We start from the raw sequence: 27,857 nt of genomic DNA, 5'->3' as shown, positions 1-27,857 counted from the left end.
ATGTTAACACCCTTACAACGACACAATTACTGACTGCTCAAGGTTAAAACTGCTTCACAATGGCACAGACTGTTTGTGCTTGTACCTGAAAGTACAATAAACAATGTAGTAAACACAAGACAGTTTTAAAAAAAATAATTGTGGATACTTTTGGACTCACCCTTGTATCTATATTCAGCAACATGTCAATCTCAACATGAAATATTTCTACTTAGTTACAGCTTCCTCGTTTCATTCAAAGTTTCACAAGTTGATGCCACATCTATAAAACGACCAAAATAAATAGACATCACCATTACACCCATTCTTTCTCACCGTTAGATACAGCAGAAGCTTGTTGTCAGCAGGAACTCTTTGCTGTTTTAACCAATCCAACTGGTGCCTCACAATGGCCTGAAATTTCATGTCAGTGTTTTCATGATGGTTTTCAGAGTAGCCAACACTTGTGGCAGCTTTCTCTCCATCATACCTCACCTGCAGCCTCACAAACTGATTTTGTTTAGAGGACTTTCGGTTTGCCGAAATGTAAATATCATTTGGTAATCCTGGAAAAATATAAAACAGTTTGTATTGGCTTAAAAGTTGGAATCCCAACTTTGTATTTTCGTTTTATTTTTAACATTGTAATGTTAGTGGAGCTGTCGCTTATACACATATGATGTGTAGGACAAGGAGTTTTAAAAGCATTGTTGCACATTTACTTGAATTGCAAGTGCATTACTTGACAATGGACACATTTTGATTAGGGCTGGCTGACTTGGGACAGACTGGGGACAGTCAGCCAGCCCTAATAAAAATGAATTGCGAATAATAATTATAATGTCAATGATAAAAAGAACTAATATTTATATAATTCTCTTGGTTCGACAGTGTGTTATAATTTTTGGATTAGTCACTGACATTCTCAGTATTTTTTTCTCATTCTCAGTATTTTTCTTATATTCTCAGCACAAAGGCTTTTCCATAAAAAAGATTTGCATAGCATGTATACTTTTGCTTTGTTAGTGGCCACACCTGCTTTCTTCAGAGCTTTGACAGAATGGTTGAGTTTTGAAGTGAATATATCTTCTTTGGGTTTGTGGTCTCTCAACATTTCCACACAAATCCATGATTTTTCATACTTGAGGCAAGCTTGTCCATCAGCATGCCTGCCCTTCAAGTAAGTTTTTCCATTAAACAGGATCCTCTTTGGAAAAGACAAAGAACTGTTGTGTATCATTTCAGCTGTTAATTTTAATAGTGCTGACTTTTGAGAGTCGTCATTCATGAATCGAAGCTTAAATGCAGATTGTTCAACCAAGAGTTTTATTTCACCTGAAACACAAGACCATTTTGATTGGAAAAGTGTGAATGGAGTTCAGGGGAAAATATGAAAATGCCAAGACATATACTTTGTAGAATGAAGCAATTATAATCTTCTTTGTTAAAAAGCAGCACAAGGTTGCGGGGTAGCATAATTGGCTGAGGGCATGGCTGTGTCGAGACATGCAAAATCAGTCAGAGAATGATTGTGATTTTACAGACACTTGCAAAAGCTTTGTATCTTGTGAGGTAAGTGAAGAGGGTGGGTGTGAGGTTAAATTGTTGGACATACAAATCACAAAGATTCTCTGCCTATAGTATCCAAGCCACCTCCTCTCATGGCTTACAGAGGTCATCCGCTTTCATTGTGAAGTGTGGCTCTCAACAGTATTGTATATATATATATATATATATATATATATATATATATATATATATATATATATATATATGTATGTATATATATCCTCTCTCCTAAGGCTATGTTTTAGGGCCTGTCTTGTTCCTCCTCTTCATCAATAACCTTTGTCCTGACCAACAGGAAATGCCTGCACACATTAACCTGGCTGTAGTCCGCAAAATGGTTCTCGGGTAGCCTGAAACACATGTCCATGTATGTTCCCTCTCCAGGGTGGACGGGTCTATAAAATTGATAATTAAATTATCTACACAGTATTGGCTGCAGTACAATCGACTTGGAAGTCGGGGGGGGGGGCTGTGGCTCTGTAAAGGTCATGCCGAACAGGCAGAGCCGATGCAACTGTTTCACCAAAAGAGCCTTTCTTAATCATATATTGTTTGTGACTACCCCCAGAACTGTTTTGTGAACCACAGGCAGGTTCATGTGCAGCAGACATTTCCTGTTGTTCAGGATGCTTTCAGCAATAGCTGGTGTGGCACTTTTGGCCTGGTACTCACTACAGTAATGAGGTTTGATCTCGACTTCATGTATTGGAGGGTTTGACCAGTTCATTCCGGGGAGGAGCTTCGGCTCCAAGCTGAGTTTCATGGGAACTTACTCCTATTGAGGAGTCGTCCATTGTATGGCCATGTATTCTGGCCCTTCAGGGTTGGGATGTGTGTTTGATTGACCATGTACTTCAGCCTTCAGCCCGAGGTGCATGTGTATGCTCAAGGGACAGTTTTGTTAGAATGTGTACCTTGGCCATGGGGTCAAGATGTATGTCCCAAGCTGTTTAAATTTGGTTGTTTTTTTTAAATCTTTTTATATTAAAAAGGCCTCCCTCACAAGGTGAGGGAAACCTGTGTCCATGTATTTTCCCTTTCCGGGGTGGACTGGTCTATAAAATTAGGAATTAAATTCCCTTCCCCGCATTGGCTCTAGTACAATCCTATTGGAAAGTTGGAGGCTGTAGTTTTGCTAAGCTCACGCCTAATAGTTGGAACCGATGCAACTGTTTAGCCAAAAGAGCCTTTAAAAAATAATATATCACATTCTCAAAGCAACTACCGCCTTCCTCAAAATTAGAACCCAGGTATTTGGAATTTTCCCACCTGTTTTCACTCACTGCCTTGGATATCAGCATGAACCACATCCTCTCTTTGTTCTCTCTTGCTTACAATTCCCTCTGCTTTCCTCACAGTGATCCTCAGTCCCCAACTTTCCAAACTTTCCTGTCATTGCATCTTGAAGTCTCTCTTAAAATTCCAATATCACCATCAAATAATCTGCAAATATTTCCCAAGGCAACCTTGTTCATACTCCCTCATTCAAAACATCCACCACTGCCACAAACAGGAAAGGATTAAAAATGCAGCTACTTTCAATAAATATAGCAGTAAGAAGTTGTTAAAATGGATATATTTATCAGCTACCTCTATGAAGTTAAACCAAAAAGCCTCATCAAACAACCCCCTCTTTTGCTCCCATGAAGGGCTAATGCCAAAACATAAGCTTTTCCTTGCTTCCCACAGCAGTTAGCACACATCAATCAACTTCCTGGTGATTCTATACAGTCTTCTTTCTCTCTGCCTACTCCTCCTCCTCTGTATGCAGCATATGGCTGCAGGTAGTATCATTGGCTGAAGGCACAGCTGTGCTGCTGATGCAATGCCCCTATTACCAGTACACTGGTACTCATTTTACCGACCACACAAGGATGACAGGCTGAGTCAACCCCACCTGGTGTTAATTCAACGGTAGACACGAGCTTGAACTCATGGCCATAATATCCCAAGCTAGCCACCCTAACCACTAAGCAAACACCAGGCTAAGATTACCTCTCTGCCAATGCAGATGGACATTAGACTTCATAAGCAAGGTGAGCTCTTCATTCAACCAAAAGCCTATTCTTACTTGAACAAAGCATGTGGAAGGGAAAATTGCCTTTACATTTGTCCTGGAAAAATGGCATACTGTGTGCTCTGCTCGAAAGCATCACAGTGGCAGTGAAACAACAATTAAAATCAAAATTCTCAAGAAGTGTTCATATTTTGGTACCTTCATTATCTTCATTCTTCTGTTTGAGCATTGCATGAAGTTTTATGTGCTTAGGTACAGAGTTCCATTTCTGAACTTTATGTGTGAAACCACCCTTTGCAGTCAGCGACATTGTAGGATTTGTTTTTTCCTTTCTCATCAGCACAGCCAATGCAACTGTCTCTGAATCCAAACCGGCCTTCCCATATCCAATTAATCTACCGAAGAAAAAAAATAAAAGGTTGGTAAATAAAAAAATGCATAAAATTACAACTGCATGCATCTATTGCGTGTGCTTTCATGGATAGTTTTAACAATTGTTGTTTTCGAGCAATTATTAGTGCAAGCTTCAAAAACAGATAATCCAACCAATTGGCCGATTGTGAAAAAGGTCTGAATGAAATGAATTTTAAAAGATCAGAAAGCAGAATATCAAGTGACCTTTTCACAAATGGCTGGCTATATTTGTACATAGGCTGCTTTATGTATGCATGAAGGCTTTGGATTTTGCTTTGCAAAGTAGAATTTGAAAAACTTACTCATTAGCTGTAAACTGCCCCTTGAGATAAGAAAAAGAGTTCCTGGGATAAGACAGGATTGACTGTGACATCTTCATTTGTAAGCTGATATTCCATATATTTTTCTTCATCGTTGTTTCTAATTCCATTTCCACATTTCCTCTTTCTTTGTCGTTGACTATGAGAAAGCCAGTTCCGTTCCAACTCATTTGGTTAAGTTTCTTTCCTTCCAAACACGTCTGCAAAAATGTTTACGAAAGTCACACTATTTTACTGTCGACCTCCTCAAAAATGTGCTGTAAATTATAAATCGGTGAATATCACCTGCAAGGATCGAAAGGGAATAGCTTTGTAAGGTGAGGAGAAGTGGCCACATGCGGTCTGGTGTGTGGTTGATCCATTCACACGTATGCCAACCTGTCATGAAAACAAACCAGACACCTGCATAACACTGTCAACGACTGTGTAACAAAACATGTTGGTAGTATGTTTTGGAAATATCAACGATCTCAAGAAAAGTTTAACAAGCTGTAAGACACAATTCCCTCCTCATAGCTTATTTCCAATATATACAATCATACCTTTGTTTCATCCTTGTCCAAAAGCAGCTTGCATTCTGCTCCAAAGTTAAAACCAAGTCCTTGTGATTTGTCAAAAAATAGCTGAGCTTTAATACTGGAGAATGATGGTGCTTTTATCTGAAAAAGAAAGGTCATGCTTGGTGGATCTAACGATATATAGCATTATATTTCAAAAATTTATTGGGCCCATTATGTTCTACTGGTTTTTAAAGCGATTGTTCACCATTGAGAGATGGTGCTAAAAACGATGTATTGCATGACATTTCAAAAATGGTATTGGGCCCCATATGTTCTCCTTGATCAGGCATTGATTGCATGGCAAAGGTATGCGCTCAACTGAATGACCATTCTAGTTGTAAATATGCTGGCTTTGTCCTCACTCCTACAGTATGTGCAATGCTTGGCAAATGGTTGAACTTATGTGAAGTTAACATTTTGTCAGGAACTTGGCTAATCCTTGTGATTGGATGACCACAAAGTATTTTGCACAATCTGGGCTGCAGTACACAATTCACATGAGATGATCAATTGGATCTCTGGGTCTGCATGAAGATCCAGGCGTGCAACACAATCCATGTTGGTGTGTGTGTGTGTGTGTATGTGTATGTTAAATTATCAAATAAGTCCAAACATTGTCGACTGTATGCCTTCCTGCAATAAAACCTAAACACATCGTTACCTTGAAAGTGTGATTTAAATTCATAAATAAATAATGTTTCCTGCTGTTTAATGGTCCGTGGTATTTTCCTGAGAATCGTAATTCTCCAGCATTTTCCAGCTTCAGATTCGCGCTTCCAGAGTACTTGAACTGTTGGAAAATTTTCATTATCAACCAAAGTAAAACAATAATTCAAAAGCATACATCACATAATGTCACCATTTCCAGTTACTATAACCAAGTAAATATGAAGGTTTGATCAATGTTATTTGTGAAGCTTCAGGAATATTCCATATGACAGAGATCCACAGCAATCCTTGTCATTATCAGAAAATAAGCTACAAATTAAAGTTTATTCAAGCAGTGAATTTACAATGATGATGAGTTGCACAGTTGAGGAGCCTGGATGAAGAATGCTCAATAACCAAATGTTCTAATCATAATACAAGGAACGACCAAGAGACGTGATTGTTAGACCGTAATATTCCTGAAGGAACAAAGTGTGATTGGATCAGAGATGATTAACTTTACTTTGCAATGTTATAGAATTTAGAATGGCTGTAGAGCAGAGAGTACTGCACCCTGTGATAAAGTAGCAACTTGAAATACAGGTTTGGTTCTTAGCCACAGAAACATTCAGGACTTGTCATGAAATTTCCGACACTGCGACAAGAGAATTTGGACCTCCAACAATAACTTGTAGAAGGTGAATAGTTTGAAGTACCTACATTGTGGTGCAGTTACATAATAGTCAATTGAAGGTTTCATGTTTGTGTATGCAGAAGTCCCATTAGCTAATCAGAGACAATAATTGTAGTCTCATCTTTTTTTCAACAATTTATGGTGCATCAAGTTGTGACCTCTGCCACCGCACCAAAAAGTGGATGAAGGATATGTTTACACACTTGTCTGTCAGTTTGTTGCGTACAAAATCGAAGATTTTTCAAGTATATTGGTCAATCGATTTTGTTATTCTGTCTGTCTCTCCGTTTAATCAGTCTGTTTGTCACCTACAGGTCACAATTTTAAACCGATCTTCATGAAACTTCACCGCATGGTCGAGTTTGTAATAAGGAAAAAGCCTATTGGTTTTGAGGTCAACATCGACCAAAAGGTCAACAACTAAGGTCGTATTTCTGAAATCCTCAATTTTCATCAGATTGACTTGAAATGTGAAGAGGATTTACATTTCAGGGCACTGAATTCAACCTCCAATTATTTTGAGGTCCATATAGGCCAAAAGATCAACATAGGCCGAATTTCTAAAATTGTTAATTTTCATCCGATTGACTTGAAATTTGAACAGGATTTATATTTCTGGTCACTCAATTCAACCAGCTAATTACTTTTGAGGTCAACATCAACCAAAAGGTTAACATAGGCCCAAGATCAACAACTAAGGTGGTATTTCTAAAATCCTCAATTTTCATCCCATTGACATGAAATTTGAAGAGGAGTTGCATATTTGGTCACTGATTTCAACCACCAATCATTTTTGAGGTCAAATTTGTTTTATGGATTTTGCAAGTATTGTGATCTGCACGATGTCCTCTTCTTGTTTGTTTGTCAGTCTGTGAGTAAGATATCTCAAAAAGTTATGGACAGATTCAGACGAAACTTGGTGGATAAGTTGGGTGTGTGACAAGGAACAATTAATTTGATTTTTGTGAAGATCTGGATCCTATCATTCTTTGAAGTGATTCGTTCTCGTTCATAATATATTTGCTCTTCACATAATTTACAGAAAGTTAAAAATCTTAACACTGGATAATGATGGTATTACTAATAAGAGCACAAAACAACCCATTGTTAGTAATAATAACTACGTTTAAATGTATACAAATGCAAAAATTAAAATAAAATGTGCAATTCCTCATATCAATCCATATCCATATTGTTTAGGAAATCCACACCATAATTTATTGCACCATCACAAAACAACCTCATATTTATAAATGGATCAACCCATATGCACGGTGGAACATTGCGGTTTTTAAAATCAGAAATGTGTTTGAGCACCTGTCTCAAGGATGAAACAAAACTACCCCAGCGGTGCTGAAAACAAGTATCAAGTGGCTTAAGCATCCAAGAAAGGCCTGGTGTGGGCTTAACTGTTAAGGTAACTGGTTTAACATCCTAGGGTCTTGAGTTCTAAGCCCCTGTCAGGCCACTGAATTAACACCAGGTATGGTTGACTCAGCCTGCCATCTTTCCGAGGTCAGCAAAATGCGTACCAGCTTACTGGGGAAATAACCATTTGGGGTAACCTGCGTCGGAGTGGTGACCTGTCGAAGACTGTAATCCTTGCCAATTAAACTGTCTTGGTAGTCCTATTCGTCTTTACGGCATGAAAGGAATGGTATTATTGTTGTGAATCTTAACCACAGAAAAATTATTCACATTATCCTTAGCCTTCTTTTCTCTCACCCTCTTACATCAATAATATGCATTTTTACTTTCTCTTTCTCTTTCTCTGCACTGTTCTTTGTATAGCATTTATGAAACATTCTTCATTTTAATGTCACCTCCACCCTGTGCCTGATTGTTTTTTAAAGCAATAAAAACGTACCTTAGCATGCATTTTTCCTTTCAAGCAGAATTTGGAATTTTTGGGTAAAAATTGCACTTCGAAAGGTTGCTTCATGACCACACAAATCTGTGAAAAAAAACACGTCATTAGTATAAACTTCATGGAAACAAATATTGATACTGATTCTTAAGTATAATAGATAATGGAATTAGCCTTTGGTTAAGTATTATTCAAAGATTACCCTGTAATTTTATCACACTATTTTGAGTGAACGAATTCTCAAAAAAAATTAATGCAGAAATGATTTAGCTTAATATTAAAAAAAATCTTTGAAAATTTTGAAATTACATCAGTTTGTTTTTGTGTAATAAAACACAGGATTCGTCAAATTTTGGTTTATTATAGTGAAAAAAATGCTTCAACAAGCAATAAGGAGCAATATGACTAGTAGTTGATGACGTGCTCAATCCAAGCACCATACCTCTGGATGACAGTTGTCACACGGACTCTGAAATCATCAATGACTCAGCTAAGAACTAAAGCAGGTATGCATCCGATTTCCTGTCTGATGTTATATTTCATTTTCTGCAATCCATCCATCGATTGGGACCATACTCTGTGCAGCACGTTGGTGCTGCCTAAGCAGTCTCCTTGGCTATTGGACACAATTCTGGATGGGTCGCCACTCTGACACAGGATGCCAGCAAGCTGGCACTCATTTTTGCCGACCACAGGATGACAGGTAGAGTCAACCCCACCTGGTATTAATTCAATAGACGAGTGGGATTTGAACTCAGGATCCTCTGATCCCAAGCCCACCACCCTAACCATTGAGCCAACACCAGGCATATCTTCTGCAATGTGTGTGGGTTTTGAAGACTTTAGCTTTGAGGGACGTGCTAGTAGTTGGGAGGAGACAGATCTGAGGAGTAGGGAGGCCATGGGTTATCTCAGCGTCGAGAAATGAGTCAATTACCTGGAAAAAGTCATCTCAAAAACTCAAAAGCATCATTAGACAAATGCAGTGATGCACCATCTTGCTGGAAGATGTATGTATGTATCTCTCTCTCTCTCTCTCTCTCTCTCTCTCTCTCTCTCTCTCTCTCTCTCTCTCTCTCTCTCTCTCTCTCTCTCTCTCTCTCTCTCTCTCTCTCTCTCTCTCTCTCTCTCTCTCTCTCTCTCTCTCTCTCTCTCTCTCTCTCTCTCTCTCTCTCACACACACACACACACACACACACACACACACACACACACACACACACACACACACACACACACACACACACACACACACACACACACACACACACACACACAGCCTGTGGCTGCTGGTGGCATCATTGGTTGGGACACGGCTATGCCGCTGATACAGTGTCCCCCTTACCAGTGCACTGGTACTCATTTTGCTGACCTCAGAAGGATGGCAAGCTGAGTCAACCTCCTGGTGTATTAATTCAGCGGCCCAACGGGGCTTGAACCAGTACTCAAGGATCCCAAGCCACCACCCTAACCACCAAGCCAACACCAGGCTGGAAGATGACTGAATTCATCGTGGTCTTGCTTGCTTCCTCAGTGCCAGAATGAATCTTCTCTGCAGCATGTCCATGTATCTATCTGTGTCGATTGTTACTGTTTGTCTGGCTTCGTTCTCAAAGAAGAAATACATTGCTACATCTGATAGCACACCAAACTGTTACGTTTGCTAAAGAAACTGGTAGGTCTATATGCTTGTGCAGTTAGTATTCTGCCTGAAATCGATGTTCTGTACTTGTTCATGTGGCCACTGAGATGGAAGTGGGCCTCATCAATAAAGAGATTGTTGTCTCGAAAATGCTGCTCTTCTATGATCCGCTTGGCAATGGTGATGTAAAATTTGAACCTCTCCCTCTTATTTGTCCCCGACTGGTTTCACTGGAGGGGAATGAAGGTTTGCTCTCCATCTATCCATCTGCCCGTCCCACCTGTGGTTTTTCAGACCATTTCCCCATACCCTTTCACATATTCAACTGAAACTGGACACATGGCTTTATTCTGATAAGTTATGGAACAAGTTTGAGTTTCAGGGAGTTTTGTCAATTTTCTGCAGTTATGCCTTTTTTTGACTTAGAAAATACCACATCGGTCGGGGACATGTATTGCGAATAAAAGCAATTGTCGCTCTTGTTACCCTCACCAGAGGAGAGGGTATTGCATTTGGCTCCGTTTGTTACTTGAAAAACTTCGATTTTTCAAATATATTGGTCAGTCGATTTTGTTATTCTGTCTGTTTCTTTGTCTATCGCCTACTGGTCGCAATTTTAAACTGATCTTTACAAAACTTCACCACAAGGTAGAGTTTGTCACAAGGAAGGAGCCTACTGTTTTTGAGGTCAAAAGTTCAAAATATCAACATCGGCCAAAAGTCATCAATTTAGTTGAGTTTTCTAAAATGCTCAATTTTCATCCGATTGACTTGAAATTGGAAGAGGATTTACATTTCAGGTCAATTAATTCAACTCGCCAATTATTTTTGAGGTCAACATAGACCAAAAGGTCCACCTAGGCCCAAGGTCAACAACCATGGTGGTCTTTATAAAATCCTCAATTTTCATCCCATTGACTTGAAATTTTAAGAGGATTTGCAGGTAAGGTCACTGAATTCAACCACCGATTGTTTTTGAGGTCGACATAGGCCAAAAGGTCAACATAGACTAAAATTCTAAAATTGTCAATTTTCATCCGATTCACTTAAAATTTGATAAGTTGCAAATTTGGTCACTTAATTCAACCACCAATTATTTTTGAGGTGAAATTTGTTTTATGGATTTTGCAAGTATCGTGCTCTGCATGACGTCTATTTGTTTGTTTGCACAGAACTTTAGTGTTTTCTCCACAACCGCTTGTCGGATTGAGACAAAATTTTCACCATAGGAGCAACGACTCATGTAGAATGTTTTCATGACAATTATGACATCAGACGTCATGTGGTGTGGCAGCCATGTGGAAAAATGGAAAAACTTTGGACCTCTATCTCTGAAACCACACTAAGGAAAAAGTTGAAGCATGGCACATGGCAAGTACTCATCATGGAGAATAAGTGTGATTTTATGTCATCAGTGCCTTAGTTGTGACGTCATAATTGATTTTTGTAGAATGCTTCATCCGATCAGGATGAAACTTTTTGAGAGTCATCTCGGGATAAAATGCTCCACAGGAAAAAAAAGATGATGTCATCAGTCACGTGATTCGGCAGCTATATTGTCTTTAAAAAAAAACTTTAAAAACCTTTCTTTCAAATGGCTGAACAGATCGAGGCAAAACTTTACATCTATGACCGCCTATCTATGACCGACCGCCTATGAGGAACAAAATGTTCACACATATGATGTCGTAGGTCACATGCTTTGACAGCCATATTGGATTTACCCTGTCACCGATAAAAAAAAATAAACCAATGTCACCCGCAGGGTGACCCGTATCTTGCCAAAAGGTGACCAGGTGTGACTTCTTTAAGGTCACATTGAGGTGAACAGAGCTGCTATCCACCAGGAGCGACTCCTTGAGGAATATCTGCCTACGAGAGATTCCGATGAGAATCGTTCTACAGAGTAACCATGAAAAATATGCTTTTGCCTCATAACGTCACCAAATGACGTCATAATGTCTCAAGCTTGACATATCTAGAAAGCACTCATCGAGGTGTTCAATTTGAGGTACTACACGATATGGTTCCTAAAACTTGAAAATTTGACCTTGGGGTCAAATATGTTTGACCTGAGGTGCTAACCATGAAGGTCAAGGCCAATCGCCACCAAAAATTAATCAGCTGAGAGCCAGACCATGAACTATATTCCCATGAAGTTTGAAGACTATCCGATCAAAATTACTCAAAAAATAAGCGTTTCGTCGACTCCCCTGATTTGCGACAAAGTGACCTTGACCTTTGACCTTGACCTTCAAAATTTTATGCGCTGAAAGGGACCTCAATAGGCCTCTGATATGCGAAGTTACAAAAATTTCCAATGACAACTGTGCTCTGCAGAGTGATTTATACATGATTACAGACCAAACAAACAAAAAAAACATATGAAGGTCAAGGCCAATCGCCACCAAAAATTAATCAGCTGAGCGCCAGACCATGAACTATGTTCCCATGAAGTTTGAAGACGATCCGTTCAAAATTACTCAAAAAATAAGGGTTTCGTCGACTCCCCTGATTTGCGCCAAAGTGACCTTGACCTTTGACCTTGACCTTCAAAATTTTGTGCACTGAAAGGGACCTCTATAGGTCTCTGATATGCGAAGTTACAAAAATTTCCAATGATAACTGTGCTCTGCAGAATTTTTTATACGTGATTACAGACAAAAAAAAATAAAAATAAAAAAAACATACAAGCTGACTAACATATCTTGCAAAACTTCGTTTTGGCAAGATAAAAATCTTCTCCAGAACGGCTGAACAGATCGATTAGAAACTTCACACAAATGTTCCCAATTCCTTGGCAAAACGAGGGTATTCACAAATAATTGATATCACATGGTCTGGCAGCCATTTTGGATGGAGTGAAAATCATTTCAAAAAAAATTCTTTCTCTTGAATCGCTTCATGGATCGAAGTGAAACTTCACAATTATGATCTTGTTGTGATAAGGAATATACATTTTTACTTTCAACCTTATTGGATGCATGGTCTGGCAGGCCGAGTTTTTTTTTTAATCTGGGTTCTTTTTGATGCTTTTTTTTTACGAAGGCTCACTTGTCTGCACCTGGATGGATTTGAGGATATAGTAGTAGCATCTGAAACCCGACTCCTATCCAGGCTCCTCCTGATGACTTCATCTTTGCTCTTTGTTTGTTCGGATTACTTCTGATGATTCCAATGCAGGACCGTACCTATTTGGTCTTCCATTGCATTTGAATTGAATTTATTTTAACCTCATTCTGAATTAAATTGAATAATATTAGTCATGGGTCAGGGTCAAGTGGCTGATCAAAGCAGGGGTTGCATCAAAGCAGGATGTCTTCGTGCGCGGTCATCACTGCCAGCACTTATAAAGTGACAGTTCCAGTTATGTATATTATTAATTGTGTAACACCAGTATACAAACACCACACAAAATACACTCTACAAAACGAGTTCTGGCAAGTTCAGTTGTCTTACCCTTCCTCCCGCCCTTGGTTTACTGAAGCTTGTGGCGAGGCAGTTGTCCTGAAACAACTTGCCTTTGCCTCATGGAAAGCAAACCCAACTGAGGGCAATCTCAGTTCTTTCCACAAAGCTCGGAACAAGTGTGTAGCTACCCTCAGGAGAGCCAGAAAACAACATCTTTCTCATCTCAAGTCTGAACTCTCAAACCTCTCTCCCTCCTCAAAATCCTGGTGGCGTTTAATCAAATCTGTTTCTGGTGTATGTTCCCCCTCCATCCCCTCCCTTACCTCAAATGGCCGCACTGCTGATTCCACACGTGATAAAGCTGAATGTCTAAACTCGGTGTTTGCAGCTAAATCTTGTGTCCCAAACCCATCACTATCTCTACCCACTTTACCCAGTCGCACCCAACTGTCCCTGGACTCTGTATCCTTTTCTCCTGACAAGGTGGAGAGCTTGCTTTCAAACCTCGAGTCAGATTCTGCAACCGGTCCAGACGGCATCAGCCCACGCGTCCTCAAAGCCTGCTCTTCTGCTCTTGCTCACCCTCTCTCTGTTCTATTCACCCTCTCATTTTCCCAAGGTCATCTGCCATCTGCTTGGAAATCTGCTAACATCACTGCCCTGCATAAAAAAGGTGCAAAAACAGATCCCTGTAACTATAGACCAATCAGCCTTCTCCCAATCATCAGCAAGGTTATGGAATCCATCATCGCTTCAGACATGAAATCCTTCCTCTTCTCCAATGGCTTGATTTCCAATCATCAATTTGGTTTCAGACCAGGTCACTCTACCCTAGATATGCTGCTACTGCTCTCCCATCAATGGATGGAGGTCCTCAATGCCAGACAGGAAATCCGAGCCGTATCCCTGGACATATCACGTGCTTTTGACACAGTCTGGCACCCTGCCCTACTCACCAAACTCTCTTCCCATGGTATTCAAGGCCATCTCCACTCATGGCTCGCAGACTTCCTCTCCTGTCGCAGTCAACGTGTGGCCCTAAATGGAGTTCTTTCATCCCCTCTTCCTGTGCAGGCTGGAGTTCCTCAAGGTAGCGTTCTGGGCCCTGTTCTTTTTCTGGTTTTCATCAATGATCTCTCGGACTCTCTGGAAAATCCTCTATTTCTCTTTGCCGATGACTCCACCCTCTGCCGTACCATCTGTCATCCCTCAGACCGGCAAGCAGCAGCTTCTTCGCTCACTGCAGATCTGGATAAAATCACAAACTGGTCCAACACGTGGAACATGTCTTTCAATCCAGACAAATCTCACACTCTCACTATGTCTCTTCGAAAGGACCGTTTACAAAACCCCCCATCCACTTTCTCAACAATCCTCTGGAAGAAGTCTTTTCTTTCAAGCTTCTGGGTCTCACTATCTGCCATGACCTTTCCTGGGAAAGTCACATTTCCAACCTTGCCTCAAAAGCCAGTCGCCGACTGGGAATCCTCCGTCGTGCAAAGTCCTTCCTCGGCCCTCTTGAGCTCCTGACCACTTACAAAGCTTTTGTCCGTAGCCTGATGGAGTACTGCTCTCCCCTCTGGGCTGGTGCTCCTGCCTCCCACCTTTCTCGACTTCACGCTGTCGAAACCAGGGCTTTTAAGATCATTGGCATCTCCCGCAATGAAGCTGAGTCTTTGGGCCTCTCACTCAATCACCGCAGGTTGGTCGGTGGTCTTTCTGTCTTCTACCGACTCCTCTCCAGCCTTGCCCCCCTGCTCTCTCTGCGATTTGTCCCAACCACATTTCCACAGGACGCTCAAGGTCCGCCCAGAACCCCTTCTGGTAAAACTACCAAAATCACGAATCACTGCTCATCTTCACTCTTTCATTCCTCTTTTTTCCCGCCTTTGGAATAAACTTCCTCACTCTATTCTTTCCCATTCTTCCCTCCAGGCTTTCAAAACAGCTGTTCACCACCACCTCTTATCTTCCCCCATCCAAATCCTCGATCTTTTCTACCCCCGATAATCCACCCAAGCCCACTTCCTTCAATTCTTCTGCTTTCCTTCCTGAAAGTCCCTTTAATGTCCATCTTCCCCTCGCCATGTTCCCCGTCCCATCCCCATCCCTCTCCCTTCCACAGTTCACCTGTGTCTGTTCCCCAATGTTTTGTCCCTTCCACTCCCGCCCCTCTTGTCTCATGCCTCCTTGCTGTGAGTTGTGTGTTAGCTCTCATACGAGCCTCGACCAAGGTATACAAAAAAAAAAAAAAAAAAAAAAAAAAAAAGGGTCTGCAATCTCTGATTGCTCATTTTTTTGTTTCTTCTGGTCTGGGGCTGCAGTAACTGTATCTTTTACGGATACAGTTTCAGAACATCCTGTATGATTCTGCCAACAGTCATGGGAGAAGTTCCCAACAGCTGTACAAGTTGGCATGTTGACGTTTTTTTTTCAGAGAAGCCTGCAAAGCTCCTCTTACAGCCTCTACCTTGTCAGTTGTTCTCACTGAAGGTTTTTGACTGCTATGTCATCTAATTTGTCTTTCAGACTTGAATTGTCCCTACTCCTATCAACAATACATTTCATGATTTTGCGTTGTAAAATTTTCAAATTTGGATAGAACCGACAAAACTGCCTTTCTTGATAGAAATGTTTGACTTTCTCACAGAAAAGTCTCTAAAATGAGAAGTGAAAAATCTCTCTGAAGCACAGATAAATTCTTTGAAATGGTTGAAACTTCGATGGAAAAAACATTTAACCTTATTCATAAGGCAACCTGATAAGAAGAAAAGAGGGCCACATTCGTAAAATTATGACATGTTTGAAAAGTATCACATCATTTTGGACCACACTGTGTTGAAACAGGGTGTCTATAAAGTCTTTGTGAAACTTTGAACTTTTATAACTTTTGATGTACACATGATAGAAACAAACTGTCTCCAAAATCTCTGCCAATAGTTCCTAAAGGCAACTCCACACATGGCTTAATGACTTCCTCTATTCTCTTAGCCAATGTGCGACTCTCAGTGGAATTATTTAATCTCTTCGCCATGCTAAGGCTGGAGTGCCCCATGGCAATGTTCTAGGCTCAACCTTTTTCCTGATCTACCTCAATGATCTCTCTGACTGGAAAATCCGCTTTCGCCATTTGCTAATGACTCCACCCTCTGCCATGACACCCCTCATCCTTCAGAAAGGCAGGCTGCGACCTCTTCCCTCTCTTGAGACCTTGAAAAAACAAAATCACAAGCTGGTCAGACACTTGGAATATGTCTTTCAATGCTGACAAATCTCATGATCTCTCTCCGAAAGGACCGTCTGGCAAAACCTCCTATCTAATTTCTAGACAATGCTTTTAAAGAGGTTCTCTTGAGGAAGTTCAGTCATTCAAACTCCTGGGTGTCATCATCAGCCATCAGATGTCACCATCAGACTTTGCACAATGGGCATCCTCCATTGTGCAAAGTCCTTCATCTCTGTCTTCCACCACCTCCTTTCTGATCTTGCCATTTCTGCTGCTCTTTCCATGCTTTGTCCAACCCCCCCACCCCCAGGTTTTTGTGGGCACACTCAGTCCACCATCAACCCCCTTCTGGTAAAACTACCTAAATCCAGGATCACTGCTCACATCCATTCATTTGCTCCCCTTTTCTACAGCCTGTGGAACCAATCTCATTCTGCCCTCCAGGTCTTCAAGACAGCTGTTTATCACCACTTCCGATTGTCCCCAATCCAAAACCATGATCTTTTATGATCTTGTTAACTTCCATCCAACCTCCCCCCCCCTCCTTCCAAATTTCCAGTTCCTTCTCCTGAGTTTCTCCTTCTGTATCAATATTATCCATCCATGTATCCTCTCCTGCCACTGCCCCCCCCCCATTCCTCCCCACACCCATTGTTTGTCTGCCTCCCTCTGTCTTGGCCTTTGACTGCTGTTGGCGGTTCGTTCTCTCGTTCTCTCTCTCTCTCTCTCTCTCTCTCGTGATCTCTCTCTCTCTCTCTCTCTCGTGATCTCTCTCTCTCTCTCTCTCTCTCGTGATCTCTCTCTCTCTCTCTCTCTCTCGTGATCTCTCTCTCTCTCTCTCTCTCTCTCTCGCTCTCTCTCTCTCTCTCTCTCTCTCTCTCTCTCTCTCTCTCTCTCTCTCTCACAGCCTGTTGCATTCTGATCCATTCAGTGTACTATTACGAGCTCTTTCCCAAGCCTCAACTATGTGTACCAGAAAAAAACAAAAACCTCTTCATTGGAACGATGACTATGAACCACTGTGCCACACCACCACTTGCCACAAGGATCCTGACCAATAGTGGGTGCCTGCCACACATCCACCTTGTCAAAATGAAAGCATGTGCACTATTTAACTCACGAGCGTGCAGACACACACACACACACACACACACACACACACACACACACACACACACACACACACACACACACACACACACACACACACACACACACACACACACACACACACACACGCACACGATATGTTATTAACTCAATAACCAAATGCAATAAAGAAGTATGGTATGAAAGAAGCAAACAAGTATTGGCTGCAAAAATAACTTCTTATAATAAATCTCAATTTACCTCAGGGTTTTTTGGCAAAGAGCTTAAGCTTAGGGTTGTGATAATTTTCTGTTTATCAATATTTCCTTTTACGCTCAGTCTATACAACTTCTTCTTGTGATCCACGGAGAATATCTGCTGCAGTTTGAAATCCTTTGACCCTGCGAATGGGTGACTGAAATACAAAATAAGGTTTGTTAGTTTGTTTTATTGTGACACTTCAATCACAAGACATTAAATGAGTTCCATAAATGTAAGCATCAAGTAAGAAGAAATTGGAACATTTTATTCTCCTTAAAATGAAAAACCAACATTGTTTAACTTGACCTTTCACCCATCTTGGCATTTTCTTAGGAAGGGGGGGGGGGATGGTTGATGCAATTGGAATTATCCGAGCTACATGACCACAGTGTATTGTATATGCACGTAAGCAGTACACGTTTTTGTTTAATATACATAACCTGGGTTAATTATTTCAGGAGTGATCTCGGCAGCAGTCTGTTGCCTATACACCACCCAAATGAAGGGGTGTGTCATAAGAATGTGTTGCGCGCTTGGTACAAGATCGCCCGCAGGGTGGGTATGCTGCGATGGTATTAATAAAGATAAAGAAAACTAGAACTGCCACTTTATAACTGCTGACAGTGATGACAATCTCAAGACGTCCTGCTTTGATCGAACCCCGTAAAAAAAAAAAATCAATCAAATCGAATGGAAGACTAAACACTGCATTGGAGTCATTAGAAAGAACTCGAAGAAGCAAAAAGCAAAGATGTAGTAATCAGGAGGAACCTGGATAGGATTCGGGCAGGTTGCATCAAATGCCCTCATCCTTAAGGAAAGATTCCTCTTAAGGTACACTGTGATTCCTTCGTGAAGGGTTTCCTTGAGGGCTGTTGCATAAACATCCCTTCGGAAATCCTCAGGTGAAGATTTTCTTAAGGGTGTGGAAATCCTTAGGAGCTGTTTCTATGCTCGGCATCCATTCAGATTAGAGCTAGAAAGAGGTTTCCAAAAGCAGGATGGTGGCGAAGCGATCCACAAAGTGGCTTCAGGAAGAGACAGAAGCATGAGTGGAGGATTTTCTCAAGCAGAAGAGGGACAATACATTATATAACGCATGATGTGTTTTTGAAGTGCTTTTATGTTTAATTACAACACTATAACTATAAATCATAATATAATGGGCGTAAGCCTGGAACTTCTAACACAATTTTCTCTGAACATATTCTGTTCATACTTCCAAAATCTTCACATTATGTGTACCATGTATTTTAGCAGGTGATAGCAGATTCAAAAAAATCGAATATAGATAGAATTTTCAAAGAGGGAATCGATTACGTCACAATCAGCAGCGTTCGGCAGCAAACCGATGGCTGGGTCACAGATGACGTGCTTTACTTAACTAAATCCATGAGTTCAGAACGTTTGTTCAACTCAGCATTTACGATTTTATCCTGCCATGTGGTTAATCTGTTGATGGAGGTAATGTAGAAACGATGAATATGTCAAATCGTTCGTGTTACTCATCCGGCACTATGTGTCACGGTCAACAATCTAAAGCGACCGGTCTCAAACGCTACCATGGGCACCCAGACACACCACCAATATGAACCGAGTTGTTGAATGTGGCGCAAAACATCCAAAGAAACTCCCGTAACCGAGTATTGTGATCCATCCTGTTCCCCATACCCGTCGTAGACGGTTATCTACAAGGAGTGTATAATTAAGAAACTTTTGATTTGGATAAGACCTGAGTCCTCAGGGTAAATTGGCACTCCCCCAAGTTGAACGAGCACCACCCCCCACCCCCCCCTCCACATCTCTCTAAGACGTGTGATTGACAAGTTATGGACCAAGTAATATGCCTTGTTCAATTTACTTATTACGTAAGTCATTGACCCTTTTTCCTGGCGACATCGTCGGTATCAATTGAATTAGTATCCAAATAACATGAACACAAAGAAATAATGGAGGGTGGGGTGCTCCCTTGAGTTTAAGGAAGGTTATAAGGAGAAACTTAAGGAAAATTTGAATATGTAATGATCCTCAAATTAAGGATGTCCTTTCGGGGAAACTTGAGGAAATATTAAAGCAAATCATCAAATGTTTCCTTAAGAATGCTTTATGCCACTGGGCCTTGGGTTTCAGCTGCTACTCCTCTACCCTCAAACGAATCCAGGCGCAGACAAATGAACTATATTCAAAAAAATTAAATTAAAAATAACCCAAATTAAATACGTATGGCTGCCAGACCATACACCCGATCAGGATGAAATTTAAAACCGATATTTCCCATGACTACCAGATCATACTTGTGAAGTTTCACCTCAATCTTGTCAAGCTGTTCTGGAGAAGATTTAAAAAAGGTTTATTCTTCAAAAAATCAGTTTCCAAATCATGTAACCTCTGATGTCCTACCCAAACCATGCGATCTACGACATCATGCATAGGGAAATTTTTGTTCCTCATGGATATGCGATTATACTTGCAAAGTTTCGCCTCAATCTGTTCGACCATTTCAGAGAAGATTTTGAAGGTTTTTATGTTCAAAAAAAGATATGGCTACTGAACCACGTGACCGATGGCATCATCATATTTTTTTTTCTCCCATACAATTTAGCCCTCGATGACCCTCAAGGATTTTCATACTGATCAGATAAAGCATTCGAAGTCTGCAATTATGATACAACGAAGGCGCCGATGACATCATGGTTAACAACACGTATTCCCAATGGGAGTACTTGACATGTGCCAAGTTTCATTTTTTTCCCCATGAAGCGGCTTCAGAGAAACAGAGGTCCAAATGTTTTCCTTTTTTCCAACATGGCAGCCACACCACGTGACCTACGATGTCATAATTAACATTCAGAAGTTCTACATAAGTAGTCGCACCTATGGTGTCGCTCAGTTAATGTCAATCGGGACAAGTGGTTACAGAAAAAAATGAATTTAAAAGGGAATAAACCCGAAAAATTGCAGTGGAAGAAAAAAATAAATATAAGAACAATAGGTTCCCCAGCCTGAAAGGATTGGTACCCCAAATAACATGACCTCCCTGGCGACTCCAGTCGGGAGCAGGTGCTTCCAGTTATGTTAATGGTACAATTGCCTGCAGTGTTCTATTCAGCCCAACAATGAGTCATCTTCAGCCAATGTTCAGTTAGGTTCTCACGATGTGTAAAGAAGCACCTCAGGAGAAACTGACTTTAAAAAGAGTCTAAAAAAGTCTTCTTATGCTCTAAGCTTAGACCTCATCTATAAGGCAAGCAATTAAATACGTATATTGTTTCTTGAACTTAGGGAAAACAAACTAGTGAAAATAAAGTATTTACATATCACCTGAAAAGCAGAGTCACACGATTTTGATAAGACGTTTTCATTGCTTTCCTCCGTGTCCTCAGCGATGTCTGCCTTAAGTGAGGAACTATTTCTTTTTGGCGATCATCTAACTGAGCACCCAGTTGAATAACTCTTGGCTGGCTTCCTTTGTATGCCCAATCAAGCCGGAGTGTGACATTCTTATAAACCACCTTGTGTAAGACAGAAAATATTGAAGCACATTATTAAATCACAAAAACTTTCAACATGCACAATGGTAAGCTGCTACCTTTGTTTAAAAAGAATGAGCAAACTATACAAATTAAATGAATGAATAATAGCAGGCTAAATTGATTTATATTAGACTATGCCAGTGAAACATAGTCTCCTACAAAGAAGAACGACTTGCCTTCACCTCATGAAAGGCAAATCCAACTGAAGGCAATTGCAGTTCTTTCCACAAAGCTCTCAGGAGAGTAAGGAAACAACATCTTTCAAATCTCAAGACTGAACTCTCAAACCTGTCTCCCTCCTCCAAATCCTGGTGGCATCTAGTTAAGTCTGTTTCTGGTGTACGTTCCCCCTTCATCCACTCCCTTACTTTCAAATGACTGTGCAGCTGACACTGCCCGTGAAAAGGCTGAATGCTGAAACTGTGTTTGATCCAAAATCATGTCTCAAATCCATTGTTTTCTGTACCCACCTTACCCAGTCAGAACCAGCTGTTCCTGGACTCCATGTTTATCCGAAGAAGGTGGAGAGCTTGCTGTCAAACCTCGACTCAGATTTTGCAACCAGTCCAGAACGCATCAACCTTCATGTTCTAAAAAAACTGCTCCGCTGCTCTTGCTTACCCTCTCCATGTTCTATTCACCCTTTCATTTTCTCAAGGTCATCTGCTATCTGCTTGGAAATCAGCAAACATTACCACTCTGCACAAAATAATGCAAAAACAGATCACTGCAACTACAGACCAATCAGCCTTCTCCCAATCATCAGCAAGGTCATGGAATCCATCATCACTTTTGACATTAAATCCTTCCTTTTCTCCAATCATCAATTTGGATTGAAACCGGGTCACTCTATCCTGGACATGCTGCTTCTGCTTTCCCAAAAATGGATGGATGTCCTCAATTCCATTAATTAGATAACAACCTTCTCTCTTGACATATCGTGAGCTTTTGATATGATCTGGCACCCTGCCCTGCTCACTGAACTGTCTTCTTATGGTGTCCAAAGTAATCTCCACTCATGGCTCACGGACTTCCTCTCCTGGCATCATCAATGTGTGGCTCTGAATGGAATTCTCTCATTTCCTCTTCCTGGCCAGACTGGAGCTCTTCAAGGCAGTGCTCTGGGCCCTGTGCTTTTTCTAATCTTCATCAATGATCTCTCTGACTCTCTGGAAAATCATATTTTTATTTTTGCTGATGACTCCACCATTAGCCATACCATCTCTCATCCCTCAGATGAGCAGGCAGCAGCTTCTTCACTCTCTGCAGACCTGGATAAAATCACAAGCTGGTCAACCACTTGGAACATGCGTTTCATTCCTGACAAATGTCATACTCTCACTCTGTCTCTCCGAAAGGACCATGTGGAAACCCCCACCCCACCCCCCCCCATCTACTTTATCAACAATCCTCTTGAAGAAGTTCTATGTCTCAAGCTTTTGGGTCTCACTATCTGTCATGATCTTTCCTGGGAAAGCCACATTTCTCAGCTGACCTCCAAAGCTAATCGCCGACTGGGCATCCTCCACTGTACAAAGTCATTTGTTGGCACACCTCAGCTCCTGACCACATACAAAGCTTTCATCCACAGCTTGATGGAGTACTGCTCTCCCCTTTGGGCTGATGCTCCTGCCTCTCACCTCTTTTGGCTTCACACTGTGGAAACGAAGGGTTTTAAGATCATTGGAATCTCCTGTGATGAGGCTGAGTCTTTGGGTCTCTTACTCTCTCACCGCAGGCAAATCAGTGGTATTTCTGTATTGACTGATTTCTCTCTGGCTCCCCCTCTCCCCCCCCCCCTTGCTCTGTCTGTGACCTGTACCCCCGATATTTCCTCAGGTCGCTCAAGGTCCACCAAAAAACCCCTTTCGGTAAAACTGCCAAAATAAAGAATCACTGCTCACCTTCACTCTTTCCTTCCTCTTTTTTCCTACCTCTGGAACAAATTCCCACACTCTTCAATCCCACTCTTTCCTTCATGTCTTCAAAACAGCTGTTCTCCCACATCTCATCTCTTCCCCCATCCAAAACCATGATTTTTTTAACCCCTGTTAATCCACCCCAAATCCACCTCCTTTAAATTCCCTGTTTTCCTTCCTGACAGTCCCTGTAGATGTCCCTGTCCATCTTGTTTACCCCGTCTGGCCATCTCTTTCTGGCCTGGCCATCTCTTTCCTGTCCATCTCTTTCTCCTCCACAGATCTCCTGATGTCCATGTTCACTACTGTTGTTGTTGTTGTGCTTCCCTGTATCGCCCCCTCTCTCATCTCCTGTTCCCTTTGTTATAACTTATATGTGTCTGCTCTTATACGAGCCTTAACAAAGTATACAAAAAAGTATATTTTTGTGCACAAAATATGTATTTTATTCATGTTCAACTTCCAAAAAATTTTAAACTTCATTGTGATGTATGAAGAAAAAAAATTGATTGCCAATTCCCATGCAGAAAAGCCATATCAGCATAGCAAAAAGAGACAATAAAAGAGGCCAACAAAAATGAGACTGAAGACGAAATTCAACATTTTTGTCAAAAATAAAAATGTTTGCTCAAAGCATGAGTTTGAGATCTAGTCAAAGCATGAGTTTGAAAACAAGTGGTTATTGTTGAGATTAAAAATAAGAAATGAAATACTCTCAGAGCTGCTCTGTAAACTACAGTGTGTTCCAAAAAGACCTCACCAACTTTGGTTGTTAATATATTTAGCATCACATTAACAAATGATACAATGATACCCTTTGTTTTATATGATACAGAAACTCATAAAGTTTTCTTTATTTTCAGGGCTGGTGGTTTCATGTGATACAGGAGAAACTGGTAGTTTCCACAGGAGAAAGCTCAGTGCGTCGAATGGTTCATCGAGACAAGATCTGAATTGCAAGTTCAGCGTAATTTCCGTACAAGGTATGGAAGGAATCCGCCTTCGTGGACAAGTATCAGAGAGTGGTACAAGATGTTTAAGGCAACTGGAAGTTGTCAGAAACAGAAAAGTACTGGTGGATCAAACACAAGTACAGCAGACGTTGAACGAGTGCATGTGCCAGATTTCAACGAGTGCATGTCCCAGTCCCACATTTCAACAAAATCCCAGAAAATCAAGCCAATGTGCATCCAGTGAACTGGGACTACCAACCACCACTGTACACAGGATTTTACAAAAAAGGCTGAACCTTTATGCCTACAAGGTGCAGATTCTGCAGGAACAAAAACCAAATGATGGACCCAAACACAAGGTGTTTGCCTTGGAAATGCAAAGTCACATAGAGGATGATGAAGAATACCTGAAAAAGGTCATGTTCACAGACGAAGCTTGCTTTCATGTCTCGGGGAAAGTCAACTAGCAAAATGTGAGGATCTCGGGTTTTGAAAACCCCCACATGGTCATTGAGCATATACTTGACAATTGAAAAGTCTATGTGTGGTGTGGCCTTCTCCATGCATGACCACTTGGTGGGTTCGTTTTTCTTTGTGGAGGATACAGTGACTTCAACAATTTACATGGACATGTTGGAAGGATTCGCCTTCCCAAGATTGAAGACCTGCAACCCGAAATCATTTTTAACAGGACGGCGCTCCCCCTCATTGGGCCTTCGTCATTCAAGCCATTCTGAATGAAAAATTTCCAGGATGGTGGATTGGCCAAGACGGACCAACCGCCTGGCCCCCATAATCAGCAGACAAAACCCCCCTGGAATTTTTTTCTGTGCGGGTTTGTCAAAGATGTCCACAACACCAAGGTGGTAACCTGCAGGATCTTCGTTCTCGGATCACAGCTGCATCCACACTGGTGGACGCAAACATGCTGAGCTGAATATGGCAATAACTTGTATACCGCCATGATGTTCTGCGCATGACAAACGCAGCTCACGTTGAAGCGTGTTGATGCAGTGCACAAAATTTTACGACTTTCTGTATCATATAAAAAAACAAAGGGTATCATTGTATCATTTGTAGTTCTAAATATATTAACAACCAAAGTTGTACGGGTCTTTTTGGAACACCCTGTATTACCTAAATTGTAGTGAGTGATCATATTGCAAACCATTATCCACATACAATAAACATTTGCCTGAGATGTAAATGAGTGAAACAAATCCTCTCACACTACAGAACAGGAAGATTAGCTTGATCACAGCAACACTGCAAAGTTGTTTACCAGCAGATAACATTTCAAGACGGTCAATTCTGGCCATATTTCTGTGTGAATATTAATGATAACATTCTCAGATGTCACAGTCAGGTTTGTAAAGAAAGTATCTCTGTCAATATTATGAAAATCATATCAAAAAGAACATGCAATATTTCCTGTGTACTGCACATCATTTTCAGTCAGGATAACACAAACTATGTGAACAACCAATATGAATATATATCTTCTATATACTACTAAAACTCTCATCTTGTTTGTATGTATGTATGTTCCCGAAATACAGCCAAAACGGTACACGATAGCGCAAAAAATTTAGGGCCACCTAACTCACCATTGTCCTGAGGTGTGCAGTATCAAGTTTCATTCAAATCGGGCAACGAAATAAAATTATTTAAAAAATCAATTCCCGATTCAGTCAAGTACTCTTCAAGAGAATTTGATCAATGCAAACAACCTCAACGGTATAGTTCGCTGGAGCTATCTTTTTTTTTATTGAAATGGTTTTTTTCATCAACCACTGTTACAACGGGAACCCACGGGTTCACGGGTCATCTAGTATCACTTAAAATTAGTGAGATCAACACAAAGTAATAACGTGATATCCCAGGCGACATTGCAAAGTAAAATTTACATGTTACTCAAGTCTCTCTCTCTCTCTATCGAATGCAGCCCGTGGCTGCTGGTTGCATCATTGGTTGGGACATGGCTATGCCACTGATGCAGTGTCCCCCTTACCAGTACACTGGTGCTCACTTTGCCGACCTCAGAAGGATGACAGGCTGAGTCAACCTCATGGTGTATTTTAATTCAGCGGCCAACAGGACTTGAACTCAGGACCCCAGGATCCCAAGCCGCTACCCTAACCACTAAGCCAACACCAGGCATGTTACTCAAGTCTCTCTCTATCGAGTGCAGCCTGTGGCTGCTGGTTGCATCATTGGTTGGGACATGGCTATGCCACTGATGCAGTGTCCCCCTTACCAGTACACTGGTGCTCATTTTGCCGACCTCAGAAGGATGACAGGCTGAGTCAACCTCCTGGTGTATTTTAATTCAGCGGCCAACAGCGCTTTAACTCAGGACCCTAGGATCCCAAGCCGCCACCCTAACCACTAAGCGAACACCAGGCATGTTACTCAAGTATATTTATACAATGAAGTCATGTAAAATCCAATAAAATTCTACCAGTTTTCTTAATTAAATAATAAATAAACGAATAACATCTACACTGTTCATATTCCCCCAATGTCACATTTTTACATGATCATACAAATGTGTTGCAACACATTGCACTCTGTATAACACACAAAATTTTCACTTACATTATCTGCATCAAAGTATCGAGCCAGCACATTACTTTGAACTTCTGGGTGCTTGACAGACAAGAGGAGCTTTTTTATTGGATAATTTTGCATCATAAAGTCAACAGTCAAAGGATGGGTACACCATGTTACGAGCTTGTTTTGACTCTTGAGCAATGAAACATCTTCATCCACTTTTGTTTTGGAATGCATCTGTAGAACAAAACAATTGCATAATAATATTGTGAACCGCCCATTGGTTCATAAAACAATGGGTCATAATGAGCATCTTTGTTTGATGTGTTTATTGCTGGTTAATTAATTATTTTCATTACCTTCAAAAGCGTCTTCTTGGGTGTTTTACAATCCAGTAATATTTCCTTCACACCCTCCACGTTTTTAAGAATGGTGTTTATTTCATAATCCGAAATCACTTGTGAGCTCTCTATGTGCAAGTGTGAGTAACTCGAGAAAACCTCCTCCTCCTTGTGTTTCAATTTGAGATAACCCTTTGTATTGAGCCATGGAGAGTCGAGTCTCAAAGTACCTGCATAGACAAAGGTGCAAACATCATTATCATCATTGCATCCACTTGCTGATATTACTGTTGCCGTTGTTACTGCTACTACCTTTATCGCTCGTCGTTAGAAGGATAATGGAGCTGCCATAGCAATACCAAGGCAAAGAATACATGAAGTAGTTTGCTTTTACCTTTGCAGTGGTAATAGTGAGGGCAGGAATTATGAATTTTGCCAGGTTACTGCACACAATGGTCTACTCTTTGTGAAAGACACAGTGGGATATTTAACAGCCACCAACAACTAATACTGGCAGACAGAAGTTCAGCTAAATATGGCACCTGACAGATGGGGCACTCACTCATGCAAAAAAAACAAACTGACAAGCCGGTAGGCGACATGGGTGGTCGCTACATAATTACATACTAGTCATACAGTTCTTGACAGATCGGGCTGAAATTTTTTGACAAAGATGTTGATTATAGTGCGCATAAAAGCCTGGAAGCCGATTTTTGATTTTGAAAAAATACGTTTTTGAGGATTTTTCAAAAATTTCAAAGTCCCCTTACTAGGCAACGGTGGTGTCCATAGCACCGGTGCTCAAAAGCATACAACTAGATCCTGGTATGAACCTACCTGCCAAGTTTCATCAAAATTGGT

General features: G+C 40.9%; 1 protein-coding gene across 2 annotated transcripts in view; it reads right to left on the bottom strand.

Annotated features, from left to right (window-relative positions):
- LOC147024109 (uncharacterized) overlaps positions 1-27,857 on the bottom strand; it is a 282,987-nt gene that overhangs the window by 237,082 nt on the left and 18,048 nt on the right. For both annotated transcript variants that reach the window (XR_015058872.1, XM_085883692.1), the window contains exons 7-18: positions 27,015-27,226; positions 26,701-26,892; positions 21,019-21,209; positions 17,698-17,851; positions 8,069-8,155; positions 5,521-5,649; positions 4,842-4,958; positions 4,585-4,677; positions 4,282-4,499; positions 3,764-3,960; positions 1,015-1,314; positions 316-545 (exon numbers count right to left, since the gene is read on the bottom strand). Coding sequence is in view for 1 of the 2 variants with exons in the window: in XM_085883692.1 (XP_085739818.1) it covers positions 316-545; positions 1,015-1,314; positions 3,764-3,960; positions 4,282-4,499; positions 4,585-4,677; positions 4,842-4,958; positions 5,521-5,649; positions 8,069-8,155; positions 17,698-17,851; positions 21,019-21,209; positions 26,701-26,892; positions 27,015-27,226 (2,120 nt within the window). In the remaining variant the exon portion in view is untranslated. The remainder of the gene's footprint in view (positions 1-315; positions 546-1,014; positions 1,315-3,763; positions 3,961-4,281; positions 4,500-4,584; positions 4,678-4,841; positions 4,959-5,520; positions 5,650-8,068; positions 8,156-17,697; positions 17,852-21,018; positions 21,210-26,700; positions 26,893-27,014; positions 27,227-27,857) is intronic.

This window comes from Eptatretus burgeri, chromosome 6 (genome assembly GCF_056783735.1).
Source record: "Eptatretus burgeri isolate ZD-2024b chromosome 6, Ebu_testis_v1, whole genome shotgun sequence".
Taxonomy (NCBI): Eukaryota; Metazoa; Chordata; class Myxini; order Myxiniformes; family Myxinidae; genus Eptatretus; species Eptatretus burgeri.
This window is presented reverse-complemented; position numbering and strand designations above follow the sequence as displayed.